General features: G+C 45.1%; 1 protein-coding gene across 6 annotated transcripts in view; it reads right to left on the minus strand.

Annotated features, from left to right (window-relative positions):
• PLEKHH1 (pleckstrin homology, MyTH4 and FERM domain containing H1) overlaps positions 1-21,225 on the minus strand; it is a 90,165-nt gene extending 68,940 nt beyond the window's left edge. For 4 of the 6 annotated variants that reach the window (XM_054027311.1, XM_054027312.1, XM_054027313.1 and 1 more), the window contains exons 1-2: positions 20,627-20,720; positions 10,477-10,644 (exon numbers count right to left, since the gene is read on the minus strand). In XM_054027311.1, the coding sequence (XP_053883286.1) occupies positions 10,477-10,644; positions 20,627-20,644 (186 nt within the window). In that variant the 5' untranslated portion in view covers positions 20,645-20,720. The other 2 variants (XM_054027310.1, XM_054027309.1) reach the window with 2 other exon arrangements.
• Positions 21,226-21,784: the final 559 nt, after the last annotated feature.

The following is a 21,784-nucleotide window of genomic DNA, read 5'->3' on the forward strand; positions in this document are numbered from 1 at the left end:
GGCCGGGGCGGTGGAAGCTGGGGAGCCCCAGGCCCTTTAAATAGCCCCCGAGCCCCGGGCTGCTGCTGTTACCCCAGTGAGGGAGGGAGGAGGAGGAGAAGGGGGCACTTACTGTACAGGGTGGGCTGTACCCCCTGTACCCGCACCCCCTGCTTGCAGCCAGCTCCTGCTGCATCCCCTGCCCGCAGCCAGCCCCTGCTGCACCCCTATCCTGCTCGCAGCCAGCCCCGCACTCCCTGCCTGCAGCCAGCCCCGCACCCGCTGCCCGCAACCAGCCCGTCTCCAGCCAGCCCCACACCCCCTGCCCTGCCTACACCAGCCCCTGCCTGCAGCCAGCCCCATACTCCCGGCCCTGCCTGCAGCTAGCCCTGCACTCCCTGCCTGCAGCCAGCCCGTCTCCAGCCAGCCCCGCACCCCCTGCCTGCAGCCAGCCCCTGCCGCACCCCTGCCCTGCCCGCAGCCAGCCCCTGCCACACCCCCTGCCCACACCAGCCCTGCACCCCTGCCCCGCCTGCACCAGCCCTGCCCCCCCTGCCCTGCCGCTGCCTGCAGCCAGCCCTGCACCCCCTGCCCACAGCCAGCCCCTGCCACATCCCCTGCCCTGTCTCCAGCCAACCCCTGCCGCACTCCCCTGTGGCCCTGCCTGAAGCCAGCCAGCCCACCCCACACACCCCTGTCTCCAGCCAGCCCCGCACCCCTTGACCTGGCTGCAGCCAGACCCCCCTGTCTCCAGTCAGCCCCTGCCCTGTCTGCAGCCAGCCCCATGTCCACTGGTGCCCTGCAGTTCCCAGGGCAGTAACCCTGCACACCTGCTTCAATGAGGGGGGCAGGGAGCAGCTGAGACCCACACATGTGCACATCCTAGGGTGACCAGACAGCAAGTGTGAAAATCGGGACGGGGGTGGGGGGTAATAGGATCTTACATAAGAAAAAGTCCCCAAAATCGGGACTGTCCCTATAAAATCAGGACATCTGGTCACCCCACCACACCCCCAGGGAGGGGCGGGGACCCACACATGTGAAACAGAGCTCATTTCTAGTTCAGGCCCATCTTCTTTTTTAAAAAGAACTTTAGGTAGGGTTAACATACATCCGTATTTTCCCGGACATGTCAGGCTTTTTGGTTCTTAAATCACTGTCCAGGAGGAATTTTTAAAAATTCTGGGAAAATACAGACATATGGTAACCCTATTGGTACAAAAAATACATACTGTGGCACATCCCTTAAATCAGAACTTTTTATAGGAAACCAGTTACTAAGAAATGAAAGGCTATTTTTTTTTAAACACGTTTTTTTATTTTTTAGTCATCCCTGCCAGGGCCCCGCCAAAAATGTTTGAATGGGGCCCCGCACTTCCTAAAGCCGGCCCTGCTGCTGACTGGATCCTCCTACTGGAGAGAAACACAGAGCTGTAGGATAGGATCCTGGAGAGCCTTTGTGTTCACAGGGCTGTGTTCGAGAGCTTGCTCCATTCCCATAACTTTTCCTGGAGAGTTGAAAACCTGGAGGCCAGAGACAGCACTTAGGAAACACATGGATCTTTCCTTCCCTCTTGCTTTACTACAGCAATGGCATTGGTGGATGCTTTTGCAATATGGCCTACTACTTGACTCAAATATTCCCTGTCCCCTTTTCCAAATATATTCTATGCAGCAGGGGTGAACTGTGAAAGATTCAGTTTATCTAAACTCCCCAAAGCTTGGAGGCTTGTCCCAAACTCTTCGGCTTGCACAGGATGAGATTAAACCCAGACCCTTGGAAGCCAGGGTCCAATTATTACAGGGAGCCTGGATAAAGTAATGAGTATGAAGCAGCAGATGGCAGCTCTGTGCACAGCTGTTTGCTGCTGGTCAGCTGCCTCACTTGGGAGAAAAAAAATCAATAACTCAGGCGTAGAAGACAAAAATCCCTCTAGGAAAGGAGTGGTAGGAGCAAGAGACTGTTCTGAGGAGGCCCTAGTGTTTTGGAGTAGCCTTTTGGTAGTTCTGGGTACTACGATTTAATCTTAATCCACCCTGGGTCTGCAAAAAAATGTTGGAAGCCTCATAAGAACATGTTCTCATATGAAGCTTCCAGTATTTCCTAATATCCTTACTGATGAAGGCATGAGGCAGAAGCAGGTGGTAGCAGATAGTTGTAGTTGAGCACACGTAACACCGACAGACCCTGGTTTTCGGCAGGCGGGATTAAACCTGGCGTCTTTGGAGCTTAGTGCATGAGACTCTACCGCATGAGCTAAAAGCCAACTGGCTGTTAGCTAAGGCCATAGAGCAGACTCATTTTATCTAAGTGGTTTCAGTGCCACTAGACGGGACAGAACACCAGACCCAAGAGGTGTGTGGGTTACACACAGAACTAAGAATAGGGATACCTGGTGTGACATTGTACTCCATATGCTTTATGGAAATATGCTTATGAATATGATGTAACTAGAATATGCTTTATGCAAAAGGTCTCTTGTAAGGTATCATTACAAAGCTTATAATCTACTGTGTGTGTTCATCCTATTTGTATGCATATATCATTCTTGTATCTGAAGCTAGAAATGTGAAGTATAACTCTGAGGTCCTATTGTAATTATGCAAAGTGTGGCCCATTAATGGTGGTTTAGAATCTTGATGGCTCCCATTGACTAGGACAATTGGTTGTAGATGGTTTATTTACCTGCAAGCCTTCCTATATACGTGTGGGCCAGCCCGTGGGTAATGAAGAATGAGGTCTCACAGCACATGTGACCATGGCACCTGATACTGGAATCCATCTTAAATCTGGTATTTTTCCATTTAGAAGGATGTGGACCCAGAAAGACAAAAGATTCCCACCTTGTGCCAAAGCTATAAAAAGGGGAGTAGCAGGATGGGGGGGGTGGCAGTCATGAGAAAACCCCTGCTTTCCACCTAAGATGTCTGCTGGAAATAACAAGGACTGTACTGGGGAAAGGATTGGGCCTACACTAGGAAGGAGTCTAGTCTGTGAAAGAAGCTTATTGGAATATCTCTGAGGGTGAGATATTATCTTAGACTTGCGTGTTTTTGCTTTATTTTGCTAGGTGATTTACTTTGTTCTATCTGTTATTATTTGAAACCACTTAAATCCTACTTTTTATACTTAATAAAATCTCTTTTGTTTATTAATAAACCCAGAGTAAGTGATTAATAGCCAGGGGAGCAAACAGTTGTGCATATCTCTCTATCATTGTTATAGAGGGCGACAATTTATGAGTTTATCCTGTATAAGCTTTATACAGAGTAAAATGGATTTATTTGGGGTTTGGATCCCACCGGGAGCTGGGTGTCTGGGTGCTGGAGGCAGGTGACCTGCTAAGTTGTTTACAGTTAAGTCTGCAGCTTTGGAGGCATGGACCAGACGTGGGTCTGTGTTGCAGCAGACTAGCGTGTCTGACTCAACAAGGCAGGGTTCTAGAGTCCCAAGTTGGCAAGGAAAACGGGCTCAGAGGTAGTCTCAGCACAGCTGGTGACAGTCCCAAGGGGGTCTCTGTGACCAAACCTGTCACACGTGGGCTTGCTTTCTCTCTGAAATGATGTGCGACAGGATAAAATGTAAAAGGCAATTAAAGTTAGTGGGAACTGCAGCTAAGCCCAATTTTTCCAAGGGACTATAGGCATCTCAAGCCGATCACCTAAAATTAGTGCCATCTTCTTGAAAATGTTGTCCTAAACACTTCTGGGCCCAAGTGTCCCCATCTGTAAAATGAGAATGATGTTACTCCCTGCCTGACAGAGGCATTGTGAGCCCTAGTTTAATTATTGCAGAGCATATTCAGATCTTCAGATGGAAGGTAGCAGAGAAGGGTATGTGTGCACGTACCCATATTTCAATGATCAAACAGCAAACAAACAAAATTACATACACTAAACTTAATGTTTGGTAGGGGTAGCATAAAATATCACACTAAATTCCCCTCATTTTCAGTGTTCTCAGCCAAGAGAACAAGGTTTTAATGGGCCATGGAGCGTGATTCCTCTCCAGCTTGTAAAGGTAATCCCTCTAGGTGAGAGTGGAATAGTTCAGCAGGGCAATGTTATGGAAGCTTGCCTGGCTACTGCCCATGCTGCCCCTGTTCTGATTCCAGGGCCCATCAGTCCTTGGTAATCTTGGCAGAGAAGTCAACATGGAGGCCATTTAGTGGCAATGGTAGTGGTGGGTCTTGTGATGTGAACATAAGTCCACTAAGACTGGAGATTCACCAATACATTTGTCATACAGTAGGCCACTGCACAGCCACCACCAAATGGTAATAGCTTCTGACAGCTACCAGTATAGGCTACATGCAAACTAGGGACACTTTAAATTTGCAATAAAATCAATGCTGGACGACCACTGTGTTGGAGTCAGTGGAGGAAATTGCTTTATGCCCTCACTGTTACCCGCAAGATGGACATTTCTGTGACTTTTCCCCCCTTGCCTGTATTGCTTAATTTTATGGAAACATCCCCCACCTTATGATTCAAATGAGCATGGAGTTGACAGCTCAAAATGCACACATGCTCTCTTGCTGGGTGTAACTTTGGAAATCTGTCATCCTGGACTTGGGTCTTTACCCGATGCTGTTGAATATCCTAGGTATATAACCATCTATTAAATTCCTGCAGGAATAACTCTTTCTGCTGTGATACCATTATCTCCCACAAGATAAACAGGACTGGACCAGATCAGGACTTGGAGGAGAGACTTCCAAGAAACTTCCTGAAAAATCATGAGTTATTGGCTTCTCTTCCCTCTGAAGTGATATTAAGCCAATACCCCAGCATCATGCTAGCTGGCTTAGTACTGCTCTAACTGGTCACTTTTAAAGGATATAAAATTGAGGTCACTAAAGATTCCACAGCACTTTCTGTAAGATTGAGGTGATCAGGTTAAATTTCAGATGAGTTAAATTCTGATGCCCTAACATCCCCTGCAGCTTAAAGTGAACTGATAGTCTTCACTTCCTGTACTAACCGGTTGTGTAGCTTTGCTATGTACTGTAGAACAGCTGCTGTGTCTAATCCCTAAGAATCACTTCACCCATCTCTGGTTTCACCTAAGTCACAGGGGCTGCGGTGAGACTTAATATACCCCTCTACCCCTATATAACGCAACCCGATATAACACAAATTTGGATATAATGCAGTGAAGCAGTGCTCTGGGGGGGGAAGGGGGGGACCGCAGGGCTGCACACTCCAGTGGATCAAAGCAAGTTCAATATAACGCGGTACGATTTTTTGGCTCCAGAGGACAGCGTTATATCGAGGTAGAGGTATACTCCTATTTGTAAGGCTCTTTGACATTCCTAGGGGGATTAATAATACTTAGTATTCATATAGCTTCTTCCATTTTAAGATCTGAAAATACTTCATAATTATATGGATAGGGAAACTGAGTCACATTGATTAAGTGACTTGTCCCCAGACACACAGCAAATCAGTGGAATAACCAGGATTAAAAGGCCTCTCTCCCAACTCCATTCCTGTACTTCCACCATTAGCCCATGCTACCTCCTGCATGTGCTACAGAAAGGCAAAAAATTGTCATTCAAATGTCTCAAAATGAAGCTGAGCCAAAGCCCCATGGCCATATTAAACACGAGAGTATAAGAGGTTTTTTGAAGGATTGCTATAAGATATATCCCTCTTCCATACAAACAAGTGAGAAGCCATCCAACTGGTCCCTCTAAAGGCTGCATAGGAACCTGCCTGCCAGGTACATGAACAGACCTTTGCTCATATGTTCAGTCAGGCATTCAAAATAAAACCAAGGCTTAAAGTTAATTTGTTGCTCAGCTTTTCTGTGTGTCTTTTCTGAGAGGCCCACAGCTCACTTGTAACCAGGTCATCATGCTGCCATGGCAACAGTATGCCATGTCACTCACCAACAGATGATTATCCCCCTCTGTGTGTGAGAAACCCAGAGAGTGGAAATAAATGCCTGTTACCAAAGACGCACAATCCCTGATGATGTACACATGCTCCTAGAACCCAGCAATCTCTAGCATCTATGGTGGGCTGAAGGGAATGCAGAACTTTCTCATAAAGACATGGTATTTTAGTATCTTTGACATAGTTATTAAGGATTTGATTCTGCAAACACCTACACCTTAGAAACTTTACTCATATAGTTAAGTTTCCATGGGATCAGGCTGTCAATACGTAACCTCACAAGTGCAACTCCACTTCCCCTCTCCAAAACTGCATGGAAAGGACACTGGTTTAAATTGTATTAGCTTTATAAACATTCCTTATGTTACAAACAGCACTGTAGATTACTCAGTCTGAAACCCTTTTTAACATGTAATGTATTTGCATCATAAAATGTAGAGTATTACCAGCCACAAGGGTTCAAAAATCATTAGTCAGATCAGACCCCCCCAAAATATCATTAGATTTGGTTTTTAAGCCAAACTCACTCTTTTTTTATTTGCCTTCTGGTTTCTGAGTCTTTACTGTACACATGGTTCACTTTTTCAAGCTTTTATCCACAGCTATGAGGGCTAAACATTTTTGAAAGCTGAGATTCTCTTGATTCTAACAGGCAGGGCTTCATTATTATTTGTATTACCATAACACTTGGGACCCCCTGTCATGGACCAGGAACACACTGTGCTAGACTGTCCCTGCCCCAAAAGAGTTTACAATCTAAAGTAAGAAATATCAAATATTACAAGACTTGTGATAAAATTGCTAAAATTGGCAACACTACCTGTTGAGTATTTTCACTTCACTTCGGTTAGATAGCAATGCTAGACTGGTCAGTTTCACTCTGGTTCACTTTCCAGTTCTCTCAGTGCTATAATGTTTAGGTTGAAAAATGCTCTAAAGGGATGGTTGCTTAACTTGTTTCCCTTGGAATAAAATATGGAAATATTTGTATTGTCTTAAATTATGCAATAACTATTTCTTTTTGGCCATTTTTTTTCTTTTTAAAAATTACAGGTAAAGTTCCAAACTGATGCCAGTACCTTAGGGCTAGATTCTTCACCAGTTAGTTTTGCCATTATTTTCAATGGGAACAAGAGTGGCTTTATATGGCTGAACAAATTTACTAAAGAATCTATATATTTAAGTGTCACTGTTCCGATATCTCCGTAACCATTACATGGATACTCATCAACAACTTGGGGAAAGTCGGGACTTCCAGGAAGTAGGTCTGAGCTGAGTTGCAAGAGACTGTCCACTCAGGGAGATAAGGTATTTGGGAGGGAAAGCTATATGGGAGCTGAGAAAACACTGTTCTAGTCCCTCATCATAGAATCCTAGAGAGGAGTGTCCTTGTCCTGACAGCACTAAGGGTTGGATCACAAACAAATGCACACAATCCAAATACTTTTCTCTATTCATCTATTAAACAGAAGAATGGAAATTGCCAAGGGGTGTCAGTCTGGGATGATGTGATGTGGACACCTATCCACTGAACTGGAGTAAGCATTTGCCTTCTACATCCCCAGCAAACTCATTTCACATAGGCCAGTGGTTCCCAGATGGAGGCTTGTGGACTACTGGTCCTCCTTGTTTTCAACAGCTTATGCACAGTTCAGGGTCTTCATTGTAAAGAAAAGCCTGAAGGATTGTAATAGCAGCTGAAAAGAAGGAGTATGAGCCAGCCACCAGCAAGTGAGGAATGTCCTGGAGAGAAGGGATTGAGGCAGCCAGGCAGTACATTCAGGGGACCCTGGGAAGGAAAGGTACCAGTTGGAAGAGAAACCTGTGTGGTAGAGGAAAAGGAGACATTCTCAGCAGAGGTACGGATAGAAGTTGGGGGAAGGCAGCAGAGGTGGGGTAGGGGTTGGGGGAAGAGGAAAAACCAGAACAGATAGAGGGAGGAAGAGCTGAAATGAAGAGCAAAAAACAGACAGTAGGATTCTCTCTCCTCAAAAAGAACATTTATTACCTTCAACTAAACAAACAGATGCTCTCCTAATATCCCCTTTCCATGTAAGCAATTGCCATAGTTGCTACAAGGCTGGTAAGAGACGGTGAATGAGGAGGGAGGGAGTCTGCAGACAGCCTTCCAGTTCAGAGAGATTGGGAACTCCTGACCCAGGCCACCTAACCACCATCAAATGGTGGAGAATCTGTATTCAGCAGGGGACTGTGTACTGTAAAATTTCACTTGGACAAGCAAGTTCACATATGTCCTGAAAACTGACCCTTACTTTGTCCTTCTCGCCTCTCCCCTTCTGATATACCTTAAGTATATGGGGCCTCGCTCTTTGACCTTTCACCAAACCACATCACAAGCCATACAGCTGGTTACAGAGTAACTTGATCACTGAACCAAACTGTTGAGATTAGGGAACAAAGGGCCTATTGCTTTGACTGAAGGGCAGGATTAGCTCCAGAGTCGCTTCCCTTTCAGTAAGGGGCTCCCTGAAGTAGGTGACTATCCCACTGCCCCTGGCCAGGATTTTGTCAAAAGTTCTATGGAGGGGAGAGTCAAACAGGCTTATGGGGGTGTTCATGCTTCAGAAGGAAATTTAATAAACAGCTTCATTAGTTTGATGTGGATTTAGTCTAAGAATTTCCATGGAAAGAAATAAAACTAGGAAACGGCTACACACAGACTAAGAAATGAAACTTAGATTTCCTTGGTGTCATAAAAGGTGGTCTGCAAAAAGAAGAACAGGAGTACTTGTGGCACCTTAGAGACTAACAAATTTATTAGAGCATAAGCTTTCGTGGACTACAGCCACGTGGATGCATCCGAAGAAGTGGGCTGTAGTCCACGAAAGCTTATGCTCTAATAAATTTGTTAGTCTCTAAGGTGCCACAAGTACTCCTGTTCTTCTTTTTGCGGATACAGACTAACATGGCTGTTACTCTGAAAAAGGTGGTCTGGCTGCCTTAATACCAGGCCTACACTCTGGCTCTATACAGTGCGTAAAGTCTGTTTAGCTGCACTGGCTTTAAAACTGGTTGGAAAGTGTTCCCAGTATAGACAGGCCTTGGAGGAGCTCAGCTCAGAAGCTGCCGTCCCAAAATGAAGTGAGCTGAGAGTTTCTCAGACCTGTATGAAGTGTGGCATGAACAGGACTGGAACATTCTATATCATGTTAGTGCAAATGTAATTAAAGTGAAAGTAAGATTGAAAAAGAAAAAATCCACTACAGGGGCTGAGATAACTGTGCTTTCTGAAGGAATGTAAAAACCAAGGGATCCTAATGTAAAATGGAGCAAAAACTGATGTAGGTCACAACTATCATCAGGGACAGATTAAAAGCATTAGGATGTCTGCAGCTTGCAGTTACTTAGCTGTGACTGAAGGAAATTGCTACCACCGTACAAATAACTGATTGGCTGAACCCTCTTAAATTGGATTATCATAAACCACATGTTGGATTCAGTGAGGGAATCAAAAGCAAACTATAAGCTGTATTAATACAGGCATGAGGCTAATAAACAGGGGTCCCAGAAAACTGCATGTGGCTGAAAGTACTATTCTTAATTTCTAAAGGTTAATCCTGTGCCTCATGCTTTGTGGGAACCTGTAGAAAGGCAGTTAATAGAGCTACGCTAGCAGAAAATAATTTCACATGAAGAGTTCAAGGAATGAGCTTTGACTTGCAGCCTTCTACAGAACATAAATACACCTGCTGTTACCAGAGCACTTCAGTCTCACTTCCCGGACAGAGGTTTTTTTCCCCCTCTTCAAAACACTGATTAATTAAAAAAAATACAGAGAAATCTGAGAAGTCTTAGAGAAAAAGAAATCCAGGCCGGTGGGGAGAGGGGTGCGGAGAACTCCTTTTCCCATCCTCCCCAACTTTTTGAGTGAATTTAGTGGACAAGAAAGTGAGGGACAGACAAAACAAAAGTAGTTTAAGACAGAAAGGCGCTATGCAAGCTTCCCTGCACAACGTTGATAGTGCGTCTCAGTCCTGAGTGGCTGGTCCCCTTGATAGTTTTGGCCTGCCCCTCTAAGCTCTTCTAATGGCACCCCAAAGCTCTTCTAATACCAACCCAATTCGGACCTGCAGCATCCTCTGCTATTGTTGGCCCAAGATCCAAATCAACTCTGCTATTGTATCTGTGCCCTGCAGCAGTCAGAGTCCTTCCCTGGATAGAGACTGCCAATTGTGCCAGACAGTGTGGTGGTGTGGACAAACAAGAAGCTGGAATGAGCCTGTCAAACTTCTTTCATTTGTGACCTGAGACAAAAATCTCAACAAAGGTCTCCGGAGGTGAAAAATTAAAATATTAAATTCAAGTGAGCCACCAAGGAGCCTTTGCATCAAATGAGTCTGACGGTATAGTATGTCAGATGCACAGGACCCAATTTCCATTTACACTAATGCCACTTTACACCACGCTGGGAGGCACATCACCATCAGGCTCTTTAACAATACAAAGTGACCATAGTGTAAATGGGAATTAGAGCCAGATGTAGTACAACTGATGGATTGTTCTTGCTCATGGATTTCACCACTTAGCGCAGTAATAGGAAGGTAGACACATTCTAATACGTAGCTTTGGCCTCACCTTCTCAGCTAGTAACTCTCGGATCTTGCTAGCCTGAAGACGGAATTTGAAGAGCTGGGTTTCCAATGTGAGGCACCGTTTCTGCCAGTCCATGCAGCTGCTATTCTCCATTGCAAGCTCTGCCATGGCAAAGCTCTTTGTCTGCTTAGGCAGATCCTCCAAGATGCTCTAAAAACAAAAAACAAAAAAAAACACCACTGAGAAAAGAAAAATACAAACTTTGAAATGGTTGTTCTGGCAGGGCTTTTTTCCTTTAGTTCCTGTCCGAGAGCGTGTAAGTGAGATGCCTTCTCCCAAAGCTTTTGGCTCTAGCCTACAATGTAGGCTGTTGAATAGTGTAGGTTTCCTCCATGCTGTTGTGGTGTGTCCTCTTGAAGCCATCGGACCTTTAACACAAGAACTCCAACACAGCCACTAGGACTAGTGGTCAACATTAACAAAAGATTTGTCTGATAATAATAGTCAATGTTAAGGTTTTTAAACTAAGGGCCGGGGGAAAGCTGACAGGTGTGGAGGAGCACATGGGACAGAGCCATTGCTTAGGGGATGATCTATTAATGGAGATTCTCTATATACTAGTAAGGAGGAGAGGATGGAAAATGATAAAATATGGGTAGGATCGGATGAGAAACAGTCAAATGAAAAAGAGTCCCATTCAATTACATCACATAATGGCAGACAGAGAAAAAGTGACAATTTTTTTAAGTGCTTATACACAAATGCTAGAAGTCTAAAATCTAAGATGGGTGAACCTGAGTGCCTCGTATTAAATGAGAATATTAATATAATAGGCATCACAGACACTTGGTGGAATGAGGATAATCAATGGGACATAGTAATACCAAGGTACAAAATATATTGGAACGACAGAATAGGTCATATTGGTGGGGAAGTGGCATTTTATCTGAAAGAAAGTATAGAGTCAAATGAAGTAAAAATCTTAAATGAACCATGGAATGTCTATGGATAGTAATTCCATAATATAATAATAAGAATATAACAGTAGGGATATATTACCGACCACCTGACCAGGATGGGGATAGTGGCAGTGAAATGCTCAGGGAAATTTGAGAGGCTATAAAAATTTAAAAAAACCCTCAATAATAATGGGAGATTTTAACTATCCCCATATTGACTGGGTACATGTCACCTCAGGATGGGATGCAGAGATAAAGTTTCTTGACACCTTAAATGACTGCTTCTTGGAGCAGCTAGTCCTGGAACCAACAAGAGGAGAGACAATTCTTGATTTACTCCTAAGTGGAGCACAGGATCTTGTCCAAGAGATTAATATAGCTGAACCACTTAATAATAGTGACCATAATATAATAAAATTTACCATCCGGGAGGGGGGGGGGGGGGAGAAGAGAAGCCCACCATGGTAGCATTTAGTTTCAGAAAGGGGAACTACACAAAAGTGAGGAAATTAGTTGAAAAGAAATTAAAAGGTACAGTGCCAAAAGTGAAATCCCTGCAAGCTGCATGGAAACTTTTTAAAGACACCATAATAGAGGCTCAGTTTAAATGTATACTGCAGATTAAAACACACAGTAAGAAGACCAAAAAAAAGTCATTGTGCCTAAACAAAGTAAAAGAAGCAGTGAGAGGCAAAAAGGCATTTATTAAAAAGTGAAATTTAAATCCTATTGACGAAAATAGAAAGGAGCAAACTTTTGCAAGTGAAGTATAAAAATGTAATTAGGAAGGCCAAAAGAGAATTTGAAGAACAGCTAGCCAAAGACTCTAAAAGTAACAGAAAAAAAAAAAGTGAAGTATATCAGAAGCAGGAAACCTGCTAAACAACCAGTGGGGCCACTGGATGATAGAGATGCTAAAGGACCCAAGCATGATAAGGCCATTACAGAGAGACTAAATGAATTCTTTACATCGGTCTTCATGGATGAAGAGGTGAGGGATATTTCCAAACCTGAGCCATTCTTTTTAGGTGACAAATCTGAGGAACTGTCCCAGATTGAAGTGTCATTAAAGGAGGTTTTGGAACAAATTGATAAATTAAACAGAAATAAGTCACCAGGATCAGATGGTATTCACCCAAGAGTTCTGAAGGAACTCAAATGTGAAATTGCAGAACCACTAACTGTGGTATGTAACCTATCATTTAAATCAGCTTCTGTACCAGATGACTTGAGGATAGCTAGTGTGATGCCAATTTTTAAAAAAGGCTCCAGAGGCAATCCTGGCAATTACAGGCCAGTAAGCCTAATTTCAGTACTAGACAAATTGGTTGAAGCTATAGTAAAGAACAGAATTATCAGACACATATATGAACACAATTTGTTGGGGAAGAGTCAACATGGTTTTTGTAAAGGGAAGTCATGCCTCACTAATCTACTAGAATTCTTGGGTGTGAGGGGAGGGGAGGCAACAAGCATGTGGACAAGGGTGATCCAGTGGATATAGTATACTTCAACTTCCAGAAAGCCTTTGACAAGGTCCCTCAGCAAAGACTCTTAAGCAAAGTAAGCAGTCATGGAATAAGAGGGAAGGTCCTCTAATGGAATCAATAACTGGTTAAAAGACAGGAAACAAAGGGTAGGAATAAATGGTCAGTTTTCAGAATGGAGAGAGGTAAATAGTGGTGTCTCCCAGAGGTCTGTACTGGGATCAGTACTATTCAACATATACATAAGTGATCTGGAAAAAAAGGGGTAAACAGTGAGGTGGCAAAGTTTGCAGATGATACACAAATACTCAAGACAGTTAAGTTCAAAGCAGACTGCGAAGAGTTACAAAGGGATCTCACAAAACTGGGTGACTGGGCAATAAAATGGCAGATGAAATTCAATGTTGATAATTGCAAAGCAATGCACATTGGACAACATAATCCCAGCTATACATATAAAGTGATGGGGTCTAAATTAGCTATTACCACTCTAAAAAGAGAACTTGGAGTCATTGTGGATAGTTCTATGAACACATCCACTTGGGGTGTTCAAAATTTGAACAGTGATCTGAATTTTTAGCAAATGGCCCCTATCTTTATAACAGGATGAACCAATATCCCAGATTCTGAGTGGGAGTCCAGGAGAGAGCAGTTCCTCTTGTCACTGAGGAGAACCAGGATGTATTGTGCACAATCCCCCCTAGAGCCCCTCCTGGGTAGCTTTGCTCCACTCTAGCACCAGTGCCACCCAGCATTTACAGTATGCAGTTGGTCTGGTCCCTTTGTATCTTAAATGGGTTGGATGAAGTGGATACATATAATCATTAACTGGAAGGTAGGACTTCTCACTTACAGGAAAAGGGTGAATTGGAAAGACACTGAGATTTCCAGTCCACAGGAGGAGGGCAGATAGGATAGAGGAGTTTTCTGACTCAATGGAATAGTGAGTTGGGGGAAAAAGGTATTTGTGGACTGTAAAGGAGAATAAAATGCAATATGTTGTCAGTACTTTGGGATTAGGAACGGTCCAGTTTCTGGTCTTTATACAGAAAGGAGGATGCTGGTGTTTCTAGTTAATAGTGTGTAGATCTATGAACTAATGTGGTGAGTTGGTGGTGGTCTGAGAGTGTGTAACCATATTAGCTGTCTAGAGTGCAGAGTGGGTGGGTAAGAGGGTTCCTGGTCTATACTCTGCAGCTGAGCGGGGATGTGGGGACAGAGTTACGGTTGAATAGGCAATGTGATGTATTAGTAAATAAATAATTTACAGAGATTGTATGAACATAAGAATGGCTTTATTGGGTCAGACCAATGGTCCTTCTAGCCCATTTTCCTGTCTTCTGACAGTGGCCAATGCCAGGTTCTTCAGAGGGAATGAACAGAACAGGTAATCATCAAGTGATCCATCCCCTGTTGCCCATTCCCATCTTCTAGCAAACAGAGATTAGGGACACATCAGAGCATGGTTTTGCATCCCTGCCCATCCTGGCTAATAGCCATTGATGGACCTATCCTCCATGAATTTATCTGGTTCTTGTTTGAACCCTATTATAGTCTTGCCCTTCACAACATCCTCTGGCAAAGAGTTCCACAGGTTGACTGTGCATTGTGCGAAGAAATACTTCCTTTTGTTTGTTTTAAACCTGCTACCTATGAATTTCATTTGGTGACCTGTAGTTCTTGTGTTATGAGGAATAAATAGCACTTCCTTGTTTACTTTCTCTACACCACTCATGATTTTATAGACTTCTATCATATCCCCCCTTAGTCGTCTCTTTTCCAAGATGAAGAGTCCCAGTTTTATTAATCTCTCCTGATATGGAAGCAGTTCCATACTCCTAATCATTTTTGTTGCCCTTCTCTGTACCTTTTCTAATTCTAATATATCTTTTTTGATATGGGGCAACCAGATCTGCACCTAGTATTCAAGATGTGGGTGTACCATGGATTTATATAGAGGCAACATGATATTTTCTATCTTATTATGTATCCCTTTCCTGATGAGTCCCAGTATTCGGTTAGCTTTTTTGACTGCTGCTGCACTGTAACCTTTCCCAGCAGGACTTTCCCCACAGCCTGCCAACGTGTATCTAAGCACGAAAACCTGCTACTATGTGGGGAAAACTAGGAGGGTGGGGGATGGGGACGGACACGGACAGATTTGTCTCTTGACTAAATATTTAAAGTTCACATAGCCAGAAAGTCCACTTCATTAGGAGGCCAGGGGCTAAGTGTCCTCCTGCATGACAGCAGTCATAGTAGGGCAAACCTTTGGCTGCAAGCTATTCAAGTGTTGCAGAGAATAGGGGAGATAAAGCCTCATTCATTAGGCTTCTGGAGAAACTGGCACTGTTATCCAGACTGGAGCATATTCAACTAAGTTTATGCTTCCATTTGCAAACTATAATGTCCCCATTCCATCTCCCCAGAATCACATGCCTAACAGTCTGAGAGATCAAGGGTGAAAAAGACCTTTTGGTAAAGCTGGGCAAATACCTTAAATATGTTCCCCAAATATTTTCTTGACTAAAACTTGGGATTTGTTTTGTCCTTTGACTGCACCCCTTTCATGTTCGTATACCACTAATATTCTAATGCATAAGTTTACCAGCAGGAATGGTTGCCAAAATAGTGAATTTACAGCAATATACACGTTCAACAACTATTCTGAATTTTGAACTTTCAGTTGCAAGTACTTACATTGGAGGAGTATAACTCTTAGAATGGTTCCCAATCAGGAAACAGAAATAATACCATGTGACCTTCTTTACTTAAAACCAGCTAGCCAATCTACTGTGGCAGCATAGGGGGCTAAGAAAAATTGTGTCTGGAGGACCCTGACAATTTTTCATGGATTTAGGGGACCTATTGTGTACTAATATAGCAGCTGTAAAACAAGGGTAATTTCTTTACAATGGGAAGTAGCCTGTTTGAGAGCAGAAAGAGATGCAGCCTCAGAAAACTTATTAAAAGTTATTGCACACAGGGGGAATGCTGCTGGATCTAGGCAGTGGTAGCAGGGACTTTGGGCACTTACTTGCTATTTAGCATGCAGAGTGCTAAACAGTTGGGACATTTTTAACCAAAAGCCTCCACGACAGGTTTCTGAAGGTCTAAGGTGCTACAGAGAAGACATAGTCCACTCATTCAATGCAGAGAGCTATGCATCAAGAGACCTAGGCTCTTCTGCCAGCTTTGCTGTTATCTCATGCTGTGATACTAAGCTAATCACATTATCTCCCTGTGCTTCATTTCCACCTCCATCCTTCCCAACCTGTAAATGAGGAGTAATAAAAACATATCTACCTTTGTTAAAACACTCTGGATGAAAATAAGGAAGGTATAACAACTTGAGTTTTAAATTTTTGGATAATTTCATGAGCAATAATCATATCAGTACCTATGCAGGCTACAATGAGGTACTCAAGTCCCACACCTTCTGGCATGAGCTGGTTGCTACAGTTCACTTCAGTTCCCAGCAGTCAGCTATCCAGATCATAGACACTACCAACACCATTGTCATTAGGTGGTGGTCTTGTTGGCAGTCTCAGCAGAGAGGCTAAAATGAATGGGGTCACATACTGAATTCCTTTCACACCCTGCAAGTGGTCTTTACCAGACTGGGGACGGAGTATGGTATGCCTGCACTACTGCTGCCTATACAGTATCTTTGTTGTGCAATCCAGAAATAGATGACTTCAATATCCAAGGCTGTCAATCTAGCACCTTCCAATCCAGTTGAAGTTCTCTCATTCTCTCTGTCACACACACACACACACACACTACACACACCCTAACACAGGTGTTCCAATCAGTGCTTAATTTGTGCCAGGGTTTGCCAGGGCTGAGCCCTGGCACCTCTAGGTTTGGCAGTTCTTAGTCCCAGCACCTCTGGGCTCCCGGCCAGCAACTGCCACTCTCCAGCCACCCTGCTCTAAAGGCAGTGCAGGCATCAGCCATAGTGCAGAAGTAAGGGTGGAAATACCATACCATGCCACCCTTACTTCTGTGCTCCTGCTGGCGGTGGTGCTGCCTTCAGAGCTGGGCACCCAGTCAGCAGCCGTCACTCTCCGGCTGACCAGTTTGAGCCCTGGCACCTCTTTCATTACAATTAAGGACTGGTTACAAAGACATTTTGGTGCATTACTGTGAAACACCATAAAATGATGCTAGTGAGGGTGGGCGAGCAGGGAAAAGTGGAAAGTACAAGCCCAGTACTCCAAGTGTCTAAACCACAGTGAAAATGACATTTAAAGGTTTGGCTCCCAGTTTCCTCAGGTACCAGATTCTAAGAACAATTTTCAGGGAGGATGCAGTGTTTTAGCTTAGCACTGCAACATTGTACCCAGACAATCCCACTATTGTAACAGATACAAATTCTTCCGTCCCTCAGTGGGAACAAAACTAGAACTGAAAGACAAAACATCCACAATCCTATGTCCTTGTTCACATCTAAAAGAGATTATACAGTTTTGTATAAAGGTCACAGCCAAGGTTTAAAAACCCTGCATTTGACCAGCTTTATTTTTCTCCTCCGTAACTACTTGCAAAGTTCTGATTTTTTTTTTTAAGGTTTGTTTTCCAAATATATGCACGAGGAGTCTTACATACAAAATGTAATAGAATCATTGAATTCAGCCACCTAGAATCCACAAGCAACCTTACAATAATGAACTGGTGTGTGCTGCCTCGCCTCCTTGTGTAATCCTACAACAAACTAGTGGAAGGCAAAAATATTCAGCAAAGACACAGCTTTTAATTACTGAGCCCCCAAACCAGCAAAGCACAGTTAAACATGTCCTTGAGTAAATAACTGAATAGTCCAGTTTACTTCAATGGGACCTCACATGCTTACAGTTAAGCACACACTTAAGTGCTTTGCTGGACTGGGGCCATAGGTGCCGACTCTGTGGGTGCTCCAAAGTTAGCGGGTGCTCAGCAGCCAAGCCCCCCCCACCTCCTTCTACCCCCCCCCCAGTACACCGCATCCCTGCTCCTCCCCCTGCCAGAACTTCCCACCCCCCTGCCACCTGAAAGCTTAAGACTTTCCAGGAAGGATGGGGAGGAGCAGGAATCTGGCGCACTCAGGGGAGGAGGCGGAGAAGAGATGAGGTAGGGGCGGGGACTTGGGGGGAGAGGGTGGAGCGATGTCAGTACAGGGCCGGGGACAGCGGCGGAGGGGAAGGGGGTCCAGCACCCACCGGGCAGAGGGGAAGTCGGCGCCTATGACTGGGGCTTAAGGGCTTCAGCCCTGGCAACCCAACCCCTTCCCCGACCTGGGGCTGAAGCCCTGAGCCCAGTGTCCCATCCCTCCTGGGGCTGATGTGCCCATATTTCCACATGAACTGTGAATTAGAGTTCCAAGTCAGAATGTACATTCATTTAATACAGGGGAATGACATTGCTCAGGATCTGGCACCTGACGTAGTGGTGAGTGTGCCTAGGAAATCCCCATGGAAGTAACAGACCTGTTCAAAGAATAGCCTTCTACAAGCACAAGACCTAAAACTATACCAAAATACAGAGCTCGCTCCTCTCCACATCACATTTTGCACAGTCCAATACAGCACGTATATCAATTTCACCTCTATCCATGGTCCCACCCACACCATTCACATACATATAGTCACAGTTTCCTAGGCACACTCACCACTACATCACAGTGTTTATATCAAGCACTAGAGACATACACTATTACTTTAAAGCCAGTGGGTGTGCAATGACCACGAAAGGTTGAACAACACTGTATAACTATGGTGCCTTATCAATGAAGTTAGAACTCTATTCTAATATGGCTGTTTGGACAGAGATCATAAGTGAAACCCTGCTCTCTTTTTATACTGGCATAAACAGATTTTAGCCTCACATAGATTTAAGGCCAAAAGGGATTGTTATGATCATCTAGTCTGACCTCCTTTGTAATACAGGCCATAGAACCTCACCCAGTAATTTTGACATATAGCCCATAACTTCTGGTTGAGCTATATAACATATCATTTAGAAAATATCCAGTTTGGATTTAAAGACTGATGGAAAATCCACACAATCTAATTATATGGCTGAACTGTTAGTTTTCCTAATTTGATTTTACCCCATATGAAATATTTGGGATATTTTTGCTTTAAAAAACTAACAACAACTAATGCCTAATCCCCCAATGGAAAAAAATTAATAGAAATGTTAATTAAAAGTCAGACGTAACAGCTGCATTCTCAATACCTGTGAAATAGAAAGCAGCTACTTAATCTAATAGGGGCAGGATTTTCAAAACTAGGTGTCTAAATCTACATTCTTAAATCCATATGTACACACTTAAATAAGTGGCCTGATTTTCAAAAGTGCTAAGCGCCAACCAGCTCCTGTTGAAGTCAATGAGAGCTGTTGAATACTCAGCACCTTGATTTAATCCGGCCACTTATTTAAGTGCATAAATATGGACTTAAGAACCTAGATTTAGACACCTAGTTTTTAAAATCTTTGCTGCAGCTATAAAATTTTTGATTAACAGCAAAGATGAGCCTGACTCCAAACTCTGGATCCAAGAATTAGGGGACCTAGGTCCAATTACAACTTTGGGAAAATACAAATCTGGATCAGAACTTTATGGTTAATGGGTGACTCTCTAGTAGGACCACCTAACATCCCTGAACTTTCTGATGTTCTAGCCTTGATCCAGCAAGCTCCTATATTTTCCACTAAAAGCCTTTTGAAAATGACAAAGAACAAAGTGATCAAGCAAGATGATTGTAAAAGCTCTAAAGTAAAGATCTTCGTGCATGTAGAGTGTTAGGAGAATCAGTCGCGTTGTATTGTGAATTTTGTTTATTCCCTGCAAAAATGAAAGCCAGATACAGTATTTCCATATCTCAACTACACATTTCTCCACGCTAGAGCATCTACTTAAGCATCTGCTGGCCGGCGATGTTAGAATCAGCCAGTCGGTGTAAAAGAATAAATGCTTGGAACTGCCCGGACAATGCCCCAGATTCTCTCCCTGGAGGCTCAGTTCAGCTCGGTGTGTTTCGAAGACTCACAAAAAGGAGTCAGTGAAGGTGCTTTGCTGCGTCTCAGCTGAGCGGCGGGAGGCTCCTCCTGGCTCCCGTCAGAACCCAGCGCTGAACCTCCCCATTAACCTAACGCCTCTTCTCGAGCATCCTGTTCCCCCTTCACGCCGGCCCTCGGTTTTCCCCTCAGGGAATGTTTCGGAGTCACCGAGAAACCCGGGCTGGCTAGGGTGTCACTCGCGTCTGTCACGTCCAGCTCGCAAATCCAGGGTGGGATGCTCAAAGCAGGGGAAAGAATAAGGCGAAAGACGCCGGTCTACGAGCCAAAGGGCAGGTTGAGCTAACCGAGGAAAGGAGTGGGCCGGGCCGGGCCCCCCTTTCCAGCCATGCCAGAGGGATGAGGGGGGTGAGGAGGAATCCCCGATTTGTCACTTACTCTGTACGGACGTTGTTCCCCAGGGCCCCAGGACTTGGATTTCTCCCCTGACCCACAGCCTCCTCCTGACCCCTCCTGCAGCTTAATAACCAAGCGCCAGTCACCGCCGCTCGTCCAATCCTACCCCCGGGCCAGCGCGAGCCCCGGCAGCACCCCCTAAAGATCCCGAATAAACCCCCGCCTGGCTTCTCTGCCCAGAAGAGCGAACAACCAGCGCCCGACGCTCCGGCTGGAGGCTGCTTTACAGTCAGGTGCGGGGACTGCCCGGGGGACAGCAGCCTCCCGCCCCCGGCCCCACGGCCTCACCTGCGGCAGGCTGCTCATGGGCAGGAGCTGAGCAGCCCAAGTAGCCGGCCGGGGGGGCACAGGGACGGCTCCGAGGCACGAAGGGCTCCCAGCGGCTGACCTTGTGTTGTTCTTGGGGGCTGGTGCTGAAGAGCGGGGCCGTGCTCCTGGGGCGCTCCTGCAGCCGGCGAGGCGCGCGGTTCCCCTGGGGACGCTCCGAAGCCACGCGCTGCTCGTTTCCGTCCCATTCAGCAGCGCTGTGCCATGCTCCCGGGCGCTCCGCTCGCCTTAAAGCGGGAGAGCTCGGCTCGAATAGCAGGGGCAGCCCTCCAAAGCAGCACAGGAACTGACATCATCGGCCCCGCGCTTTTAACCCCTTCTCTGGCCCTGCGGGGAGGCAGCCAGACCAGGCCAGGCCGATTCTCCAGTGAGAACTGAAATATTGAAAAGCCTGGATTGGACCCAGCCTTCAGTCCCACCCACTGGGGTGCTCTGGCATTCTGGGGAGGCTGAGTGGAATATGGCATTGAATAGCTATAAAGAAAACAGGCCACCTGCTTGCCTCAATAACTGGGGCTCAGCCGCTCCTGGCTGCCTCCTTTTCCACCTGCTTGGACAAGATCTCTTTACTCGGCCTTCACTCTATGCAGGTTCACCAGCATTGCATCTTCAGCTGCAGCTCCGCCCAAATGCCCTGAGGCTTTTTTGGACACAGCTAGGCAGGCCTGGGAACTCCCCCAACCTAGCAGGCATGGCAGGAGGGCAGACTCTCCTTCTTTGCCTCTTGCATACTGGGATATAAATCCAGCCTTGATTCCTTGACTGCACCGAGAATCCCCTCTAAAATCCCGTATCCATAAGAGGAGCAGATCCCAAACCTGTACTGAAATAGTGAGTGTTCTGCAGCCAGTCCCTCCAACCTAAGGAGGAGTTTCTGTGCCTGATCCTGGGCGGTCACCACAGCTCACTTCTCCCATTCAGTTGTGTACACAGTTGCCTGTAGTGCAGCTTGGGCACTAGCCTCCTCCAAACTTCCATGCCGCATTGCAGGTTATTGTACACACAAGTGAAAGGGTGGTGGCAGTAGCAGGGTGCTGGGGTCTAGCAGAGGGGTTGTGGCCTGAGTTCAGGTGGCATTAAGGTGCAGGGAAAGTGGCGGTTAAGTGGTTGCTGGGTCTT

The sequence above is a fragment of the Malaclemys terrapin genome, chromosome 4, assembly GCF_027887155.1.
Source record: "Malaclemys terrapin pileata isolate rMalTer1 chromosome 4, rMalTer1.hap1, whole genome shotgun sequence".
Classification (NCBI taxonomy): domain Eukaryota; kingdom Metazoa; phylum Chordata; order Testudines; family Emydidae; genus Malaclemys; species Malaclemys terrapin.